The following is a 10,000-nucleotide window of genomic DNA, read 5'->3' on the forward strand; positions in this document are numbered from 1 at the left end:
CCCCTTCTTCCCCTCACTTCCCCCCTCACTCCCCTTCTCTCTCAATCTATGTCTCTATTTATCTGTATTTTGCTTATTCTTTCTTTTCTTTTTTTGGGGGGGGGTTAATTCCTTTTCTTATTCTCCCATTTTCTGGCTTCTCTCCCTTTCTCTTCTATCCCTTTCTCCCTTTTCTTCATCCTTTTCTCTCTTCTCTTACTGTACCTCCCTTCCTTCTCTTTCCTTCTCTTCCTTCCCCCCTCTTCCTTTCATCCGTACCTCCCTCCTTTTTATTTTTCCTTTCTCCCTTCCCTCCCTTCCCCTTCTTCTCTTCATCTTTCTCTCTTCTCTTACCTCCCTTCTCTTTCCTTCCCTTCTTTCCCTCCTCTTCCTTTCATCCGTACCTCCTTCCTTTTTATTCTTCCTTTCTCTCCCTTCTCTCCCTTCCCTTTCCATCCCTTTCTCCCTTCTCTTCCTTCCCTTTTCTTCCTTTCATCCGCACATCCTTCCTTATTCTTCCTTTCTCTCCCTTTCCTCCCTTCCCTTTCCTCCCCTTCTTTCCTTAATCCGTTTCCTCCCTTCCTTCTCTTCCTTCCCTCCTATTTCTTTCATCCGTGCCTTCCTTCCTTCCATCTCTTCCTTCTTTCCTTCAATGATTCCCTTTCCTTTCCTTCCTCCTCCCCTTCCATCCTTTCCCTTCTCTTCCTTCCCTGTTATCTTTCTCTCCCTTTAGCGTCCTTTACCCTCTTCCTCCTTGCCTCCATCCCTCCCTCTTTACACCTTACCTCCCTCCTCCTCCTCCTCCTCCTCCTCTTCCCTCCCTTCGCTTCTATTTACTCCTTCATGCATTTTACATCGCCTCTTCTTTCCTCATTCCTCTTACTTTCTATTATTTTCCTCCCCCTCCTTGTCCACTTTTCCTTTCTCCTGTTTATTCCTCCCTCCTCCTCCTCCTCATCCTGGTGGTAAGGGTTAGATTTACTCCCTCCCAGTTACCTCCATGCCTCCTCCACTAAGTTTCCCTCCACTTATTTCTCCTCCACCTCCACCTTCACCTTCCTCCTCCACTTCCTTTCACATTTTTTAGCTTTTCTCTCGTTTTTCTATCTCTTAACTTTCTTTTTATTTTCCTTCTCTGCCTATATACTCGTTTCCTCATTTTCCTCCATTTTCTCTCCCTTGCATTCCTCCATTTTTCCTCTCCTGCTTCCTTCTCTCTCTCTCTCTCTCTCTCTCTCTCTCTCTCTCTCTCTCTCTCTCTCTCTCTCTCTCTCTCTCTCTCTCTCTCTCTCTCTCTCTCTCTCTCTCTCTCTCTCTCCTGTTATTCCTCTTCCTCCTTTTACCTTCATTTTCTCATCTCTCATTCACGACCTCAATATTAACTTCTACATTCTTCTCGATTATCTTTTCTCTATCTCTCTATCTCTTCTCATTCCTCCCTCCGCCTCCCTCCACCACCTTTGCGATTCCTTCCCTCCATCCCTCCTTCCTCTCTTGCTTACATTCCTCCGTCCTCCTCTTCCTCTTCCTCCTCCTTCCCTTCTTCTCTCCCCTGCGTTTGCCAAGACCAACATTCTTCAGAGAGTCACTTGCTGGTGGAAAATTTACTGTGTGTGTGTGTGTGTGTGTAATCCTGCGGGGAGCATTGGCCCGACCTGTGTGTGTGTGTATGTGTGTGTGTGTGTGTAATGACCTGCCCGGTGTGTGTGTCTGACCAGCGGGGGGGGGGGGTGTTGGCTTGCCCTCTGTGTGTGTGTGTGTGGGTGTGTGTGTGTGTTACGGTAGATTTCACTTTACCGTTACCAGAGCAAATAATATCGCTACTACTACTACCACTACTACTACTACTACTACTACTACTACTACTACACATTTTTATCATTATTAACATTATCCTTTTTGTGTCTTTTCAGAACACCGCCGCGAGCCCCAAGATTTCCTTCCGAGGCAGTGAAGGGGTAAGTGTTATCATGTCTGTCTGTGTGTGTGGGGGGGGGGGGTGACGGAGTTGGGGTTGGGGTTGGGGGGGGTGAGAGAGGAAGGAAACTATGGATTGTTGGGGTTGGGGTTGGGGGGAGAGAGGTCTGATTCACGGGGTTGGGGGTGTGGGGGGAAGAGGGGTAGGGGTTGGGGTCATATTATGTAGGGGGGGGGGTGATGGGGATGTGAAGGGTGTGGAAGGGAGGTGGAAAAGGGGGAGGGGGGTTATACACACACACACACACACACACACACACACACACACACACACACACACACACACACTCATACCAGAAAAGGAAATAAAAGCTTAACAGAGAGAGAGAGAGAGAGAGAGAGAGAGAGAGAGAGAGAGAGAGAGAGATTGGGTTGAAAGTGAAACATAAAGCTATTTTGGTTTAATCTAATTCCGTCGACTGAAGCAAAAAAGAGGAAAAAAAGAGAGGGGTCAGGAGGAGGAGGAGGAGGAGGAGGAGGGAAGAGCAGTGAAAGTGTGGAGTTTGTGAGAGGAGGAAGGCGGTGGCGGCGGAGGTGGAGGTGGCTGGGGAGTAGGAGGAAGAGGAGGAGGAGGACGAGGAGGAGGGGAGTGAAAAGTGCAAGTCTATGAGAGGGGGAGAAGGGGGTGTGGGGGCAAGGTAAACCAGGAGTGAGGGGTGCCAGGTACGGCGAGGAGGAGGAGGAGGAGGAGGAGAAGGTGGTAACGTAGAACAAAAATGAAGGAAAACTGGTGAGAAAAAGGAAGAGGAGAGGAAATAAGAGAAGAAAGAAGTGGAGGAAGAAGGAAGAGGTGGAGAAGATGGTAACATAGACCAAAAATACAGAAAAAGAAGGAAAAGTGAAGTTAGAAAAAGGAAGAGGTGCGGAAATAAGAGAAGAAAGAGAGGTAAAGGAATGAAAGAAGAAGTGGAGGAAGAAGAAAGAGGAGGAAGAGGAAAAGGTGGTAACATAGAACAAAAATACAGAAAAAAAGGAAAAAAAAGGAGAGTAAATAAGAGAGAAGGCAAAGGAAAGGAGAAGACGGAGAAGGAAGAGGAGAACCGGGAAGAAAACGGAGAGGAAAAGATTATAAACAAAAATACAGAAAAATAAAAAGGGAAGTGGAAGCGGAGAGGCAATAAGAGAGGAAAGAAGGAATAGGAAGAACAGAAGGAGGAAGGTTGAGGAGGAGGAGGAGGAGGAGGAAAGCGACAACAAGAGAAAATATGCAATTCACCACAGAAGAAAAAAAACTCGAAATATTTTGAAGGAAGTAAAGAATAAATTGCGTTTGACGGGGAAGAGAAAGTAGAGCAAAAATGTAAGAGAGAGAGAGAGAGAGAGAGAGAGAGAGAGAGAGAATGGTAAGTTAGTAGAAAAGACAAAGGAGATGAAGAATGAGGGGAAAAAAGTGGGAGGAAAAAGCTGAGAGATAGAAGGAAGAGAAGAGAGGAAATTAGAGTTAAGGAAGAGGAGGAGAGGAAGAAAAGTGGAGATATTGAAAGGAGGAGGAGGAGGAGGAGTAGGAGGAGGAGGAGGAGGAGGAGGAGGAGAAAGGAGGTAAGAAGACTGAACACGAACAATGGAAAATAATACATGTACGTAATTCAAATCGTGAGACGTACACACACACACACACACACACACACACACACACACACACACACACACACACACACACACACACACACACACACACACACACACACACACACACACACACACACACACACACACACACACACACACACACATACACACACACACACACATACGGTAGACAAATAACAGACAGACAGACAGAAAGACGGAAACGGAAGGAAACAGCGACAGGTACCGAGGAAAGTGTGTTCTATTTACACACACACACACACACACACACACACACACACACACACACACACACACACACACACACAGGGCTGTCAAAATTTCTAATCTTGTTTTCCCCATTTTTTTTCGTATAATTTTTTTCTTCATCTTTTTTTTTCTTTTTTTCCTTCAACGACTACCACTACTACTACTACTACTACTATTACCACCATTTTTATCATGCCTATATTGGCAGTTTTTGTAGTAGTAACAGGAGAGAGAGAGAGAGAGAGAGAGAGAGAGAGAGAGAGAGAGAGAATTGAACATCACACACACACACACACACACACACACACACACACACACACACACACACACACAGACAGATAGATAGATAGACAGACAGACAGACAGACACAAAACACGACCCTGATCACACCTGTACAAGTAATTATAGTACACTCAGGTGATGGATGGCAGAGGGGGGGGAGGTGGAGGAGGAGGAGGAGGAGGAGGAGGAAAGAGAAAAGAGTGACGTCATAGGAAGGTCAACCTGCCTGTAAGGAGTCCACCCGTGAAGGTTACCGGAAGGAGGAGGTGGAGGAGGAGGAGGTGGAAGAAAGAAGAAGGGGTGGAGGTGGTGGAGGAACTGGAAAAAAAATATACAGCGGAAAGAAACAAGGAAGATGGAGGAAATGAGAAGAGTTAGAGGAGGAGGAGGAGGAAGAGGAGGAGGAAAGGAGTGATGGTGGTGGTGGAGCAAAGAAAAAAAAAAAGATAAATAGTTGGAGGAAACAAGGGTTACAAAACGATGGAGGAAATAAGAGGAAGAGGAGGAGGAGGAGGAGGAGGAAACGAGTGTAGAAAAAAATACCTATTAATAAATGCAGGAAAACAGGAGGAAGGAGGAAAAGGAAGGGAAATGGAGGAAATAAGAAGAGGAAGAGGAAGGATAAAAGAGGCAGAGGAAAAATTAGAAGAGGTAATGGAGGAGGAGGTGGAGGAAGAGGAGGAAATCAGGACTAAGGAGGAAAGGAGGAAAAGAAGAAAGGTGAACGGAAATGAGAGAGAGAGAGAGAGAGAGAGAGAGAGAGAGACTGGAGAGAAAGTGATAGATTTGTCTCAGAAGGAAGGAGGAGGAGGAGGAGGAGGTGAGGAAGGAAGGAAGGAAGGAGAGAAGAGAAGAAAGAAAGAGAAGAATGGGAGGAAGAAAAAAAATCCTCCTCCTCCCCCTCCTCTTCATCCTCCTCTTCTTCCTCTTCCTCCTTCTTTCCTGTCCTCCTCCTCCATTCTTGGGGGGAGCATATTTACCATCCCCTCCTCCCCCCCTCCCCCCTTTCCCCTTCCCCCTTCCCCCTTTCCTCCCCCCCCTTCCCCTTCCTCCCGCTTCCCCTTCCTCCCCCCTCCCCCCTTTAACTGTATGCCTCCTTATCTCTCTGTCAGCGATTGAGTCCCCGCCCGCGTGTGTGTGTGTGTGTGTGTGTTACCTGGCTTAAAGGGCCGTGTGTGGTTGATGACCTTACCTGTTAATTAATAAGCCCGGGGAAGGTATATCATTTACCTCCATTCTCACCTGCTTACCTCCACCTCTCTCCTCCCTCTCTACCTTCCCTCCTCCACCTTCCCTCCTATCTTCATCCTTCATTGACTTTTCTACCTCCCTTCTTCCTTCCTCCTTTACCTCCTTTCCTTTTTTTTCCCTCTTTTTTTTTTTTATCTCACATACATTCAATCTCTCCCTACCTCTCCGTCTCCCTATTCTTTCTCCACCTATCCTTACCTCCCTCTCCTTCCCTTTTCTCACTCTTATTCAACTTTCTTCCTTCTTTTCCCTCTTTCTACATCCTTTCTTAGCTTTCTTTCTTCCTATTTTTGTTGTTTCCCTTCCCATGTCTTTCTGCACCTTCCTCCCTTTGCCTTTTTCTCCCTTTCTTCCCTTCTCCCTTCCTTCATTCCTCTGTTACATTCTCCCTCTTCTATCTCCCTACCTCTTTCCTCTTTTATCTCCTTCCCTCTCTCTCCCTCCATGTCGACCACTTACCTCTTCTCCCTCCTCCCTTTCTTCCTCTCCCTCTTCTCCTCCCTCCCTTCCTCCACGTAGACAAGGGAGGAGAAGGGAACGAAGAAGGGAGACAAACGTGACTGACCTGACCTCACCAAGTCTGATGTAATGCACGCAAGAGGGTGGGGAGGGGGTTCTCTCTCTCTCTCTCTCTCTCTCTCGAATTAAAAGGCAGTAAAGAGGAGGGTCAGTTAAAGGGCCCTTGAGGAATTAAAAGGCAAGGTCGCTAGCGTTGGTGAATCTTACAAGACGTGGAAGAGAGACGGAAGATGCTGGGTAACTCTTGGGTTCTCTACAGGTTGTGAAAGTTCTTGTTTACTGTAATGGTGAAGCTGTTAGATGATGATGAGGAAGAGGAAGAAAGATGAAGTAAAAACAAAGAAAGAGAACAAGGGGATGAGGTAACCATTGAAGAAGTAAAGAATGAGGAGGAAAAAGAAAAACAAGAAGAGTTAGAACAAGAACAAGAGGAGGTAATGTGTAATGATGAAGATGAAGAGGAAGAAAGATAAAGTAGAAAACAAGGAAAGAGAACAAGGGGAGGAGGTAACCATGGAAGAAGTAGAGAAGGAGGAGGAAAGAGAAAAACAAGAATAGTAAGAACAAGAACAAGAGGAGGGAATGTGTAATGGTGAGGCTGTTAAATGATGAAGATGAAGAGGAAGAAAGATGAAGTAGAAAACAAGGGAAAAGAACAAGGGGAGAAGGTAACCATGGAAGAAGTATAGAAGGAGGAAAGAGAAAAACAAGAAGAGTAAGAACAAGAACAAGAAGAGGAGGTGGTCACATGGGAAGTAATAAAACAGAAAAGGCAGAAACAAAAGGAACAAGTTCGTGTTTACTATTATGGTGTGGTTGAAGAAGAAGAAGAAGAAGTAGCGTAACAGAGAAGGATAAACAAGAACGAAAGCAAGAACAAGAACAAGAAGAGGAAGTAACCATAAAAGGAAGATACAAAGGAAGGAGGAAGAGGAAAATAACAATAAGGAAAATGAAGTGGAGAAGCAGAAGAAAACTAACAAAAATGAAAACAAAAACAATAACAACAAGAACAAGACGAAGACAAAAGAAAGACAGAAGTAGGAAGAGGAAAAAAATAATAAGAATATGGAGAGTTAGAAAAGAAGGAAGGAAAGAGAGAAAAGGAAGAGGAAGAAGAATGTAGGCAAGGCAAGAGTTAGACGCTGCCCCATAGAAGAGGAAAGACGACAGACAAATCAAAGTTCCAATAAGTCGTCATCTGGCAACACTGATCATTCGAAGGCTCAGTAATTTTTTTTATTTTTTTTTACGTAGTTTTATTTCTCGGAGTAAACGACAAACGAAAGCCAAAAAAGGAAAGACATTGTAGAAATTTTACCAACAATGGTCAGTAAGAGGTTCAGTTATACATTTTATATTTATTTATTATTATTATTTTTATGTGTGTGTGTGTGTGTGTGTGTGTGTGTGTGTGTGTGTGTGTGTGTGTGTGTGTGTGTGTGTGTGTGTGTGTGTGTGTGTGTGTGTTACTAATCACGAGACGGAGCAAGAGCAAAACACAGCCCCATGAATAATAAAAATAAATTAATGAATAAATAAAAAAAATAAAGGAGAGGAAAGACTGATACATTTAAACTCCAAACAAAGGCGTATCGATGTTATATTCTTGAGATGATCGACGTTGTTAAGAAATAGCTCACATACCTTTACTTACCTTCGCCACTGTTATTACGTCACGGACTCAACCACAGTAACACACACACACACACACACACACACACACACACACACACACACACACACACACACACACACACACACACACCTGACTACCTGGATACCTGTCGTTTCTTACACCTGCTTCTCGACTTCATCTCGCCTCAAGGATGCTGGGACAGATTTAGAAACTGCACACACACACACACACACACACACACACACACACACACACACACACACACACACACACACACACACACAAAGGTGATCTAATTAAGGATGTCAAGGTATTCACAGCTTTTACAAGACCTTGATTCATCTCTGGACTTTCGACACACACACACACACACACACACACACACACACACACACACACACACACACACACACACACACCAGGTAATGCAACACACACCACCATCACCATATATGCATACATTCATACATACACACATATGTACATACACACATACATACATACAGAGCAAGTTTTTTTTTATGTATCCTTGTTTCGCCCTTGAGCTGCCATCTTAAGTGACATAAAAACATACATACAGACAGACAGACAGATTCTTAACTAATTCCTCGGCAACAGGCAGAGACGCAACCACACAGACAAAAGAAGGAAAGGAGTGTGTGTGTGTGTGTGTGTGTGTGTGTGTGTGTGTGTGTGTGTAAAAGAGCAGGATGTTATATAAATCGTGACAGAGAGAGAGAGAGAGAGCAGTCACCGCGCACTCCACTCCTGGGTGATCAGCCAGGAGCGACGCGTAGTGGGGACCTGCGGAAAACGGATGATGTTTGGCGTTGTAGCGAGAAGTTATGTAAGATTGCGCTCTCTCTCTCTCTCTCTCTCTCTCTCTCTCTCTCTCTCGTTGTAGTAGTAATGATGATGATAGTAGTAGTAATGAGTTTAACAATAATGCGAAATAGTGATGAAAAGAGAGACGAAGGAGAAGAGAAAGAAATTAAGATGAAGAAGCAGGAAAAAAACAGATAAAGAGAAGGAAAAGGAAGAGGAAGAAGAAAATATGAAGAAAAGAAAAGGAGAAAAGGGAACCAGATATTAAAACAGGAAGAGGAAGAAAAACATGTAGTTAGAAAACAAAGGAAGGAAATAGAAGGAAATCATGAATGGAGAGGAAGAAGGGAAAGAATAAATTAAAGGAAGAAGAAGAGTAAGAGAAAGAAGTAGGAGTACAAGGAATAGAGGAAGAAGAAGGAGACGAGGAAGGAGATAAACACAGCCTTCCTCAGTCTTATCACGGCAGCGTCTGGGTAACACACACACCAAAAAAAACAGAATATTTACACAACACGCCGCTGTCTTCACTTGACTTAGAAATTAGGAACACGCTGCGAGAGTTATCATCGCTATTACTAACATTATTATTATTATTATCACTACTACTACTATTACTACTCGTCATTCGTTATTTCTTTTTTTTTTTGTGTGTGTGTGTGTGGGTGGTGGTGGTGGTGGTGGTAATATTTTTTTTCTTTGTTCTTCTTGGTATTTTTGCCTCGCTGCTTCTTCATTCTCCTTAATGCCACGATATAATACCTCTTGTGTTTTATCAGCTGTGTTTTTGTTGCTGTTTTTGTAGGTGTCGTTGCTGCTGTTGGTGGCGGTTCTCTCGACTCGTTTATCACAGTTGGGGATAGTGGTCCAGGGCGTCATATGTTCAGTAGTGCCAATGTGACAGAGATGAGCACCGAGGCCACACACAGCTTCATCAGTAGTAATAGCGGTTGTTGCTTATCATAATACTTGTACTGTTACCTCTGTGTGTGTGTGTGTGTGTGTGGCTACAGAGGAGAGAGGATCTGACCCAGCGAAACTGTAACCACGGAGTGTTGCGTTGCGTTGACATTTTGAGGGATTTGTGTATAGTTCAGGTGTGTGTGTGTGTGTGTGTGTGTGTGTGTGTGTGTGTGTGTGTGTGTGTCTCTGGAAAGTAATGAGAAACTGAAGATAGAGAATGAATAGGAAAAGGAAGAAGAGGAGAAAGAAATGAAGAGGTTGTGGAGGGATGGAGGAGGGAAAAAAGAAAGGTGTGTCTGTTTGTCTCTGTCTATCTATCTGTCTGGCTGTCTGACTATCTATCTGTCTGGCTGTCTGTCTCTGTCTATCTATCTGTCTGGCTGTCTGTCTCTGTTTATCTATTTGTCTGTCTGTGTGTTCTATTTTCCCATGGAGAGAGAGAGAGAGAGAAAAAAAAACGGGGGCAGATTGCGTTTGGAAAGAACTCAATTTACCTGCAAAAGACATTCTATAAATACGCTGTGGCTGCCCTTGAGAGAGAGAGAGAGAGAGAGAGAGAGAGAGAGAGAGAGAGAGGAAACAGTGTCAAGCGAAGCAAAATTCTCTCCAGTGGAGTTGCCTGCTAGTAAGGGGCGCTGTTCCTCAAGGTGACCCACTCCTCCTCCTCCTCCTCCTCCTCCTCCTTAGTGATTGGTTGTATTTTCGTATGGTCAGTCTGGAGTCCT

General features: G+C 44.4%; 1 protein-coding gene and 1 long non-coding RNA gene across 3 annotated transcripts in view; both read left to right on the forward strand.

The window, feature by feature from the left end:
- Positions 1 to 10,000, forward strand: part of LOC126999835 (RNA polymerase II elongation factor Ell-like) — a 130,072-nt gene that overhangs the window by 83,672 nt on the left and 36,400 nt on the right. For both annotated transcript variants that reach the window (XM_050862867.1, XM_050862866.1), the window contains exon 2: positions 1,893 to 1,937. In XM_050862867.1, the coding sequence (XP_050718824.1) occupies positions 1,893 to 1,937 (45 nt within the window). The remainder of the gene's footprint in view (positions 1 to 1,892; positions 1,938 to 10,000) is intronic.
- LOC126999837 (uncharacterized) lies at positions 5,130 to 7,616 on the forward strand. The gene is made up of 2 exons (XR_007753632.1): positions 5,130 to 6,282; positions 6,428 to 7,616. It is a non-coding gene; the product is annotated as an uncharacterized LOC126999837 (long non-coding RNA).

This window comes from Eriocheir sinensis, chromosome 17 (genome assembly GCF_024679095.1).
Source record: "Eriocheir sinensis breed Jianghai 21 chromosome 17, ASM2467909v1, whole genome shotgun sequence".
NCBI lineage: Eukaryota > Metazoa > Arthropoda > Malacostraca > Decapoda > Varunidae > Eriocheir > Eriocheir sinensis.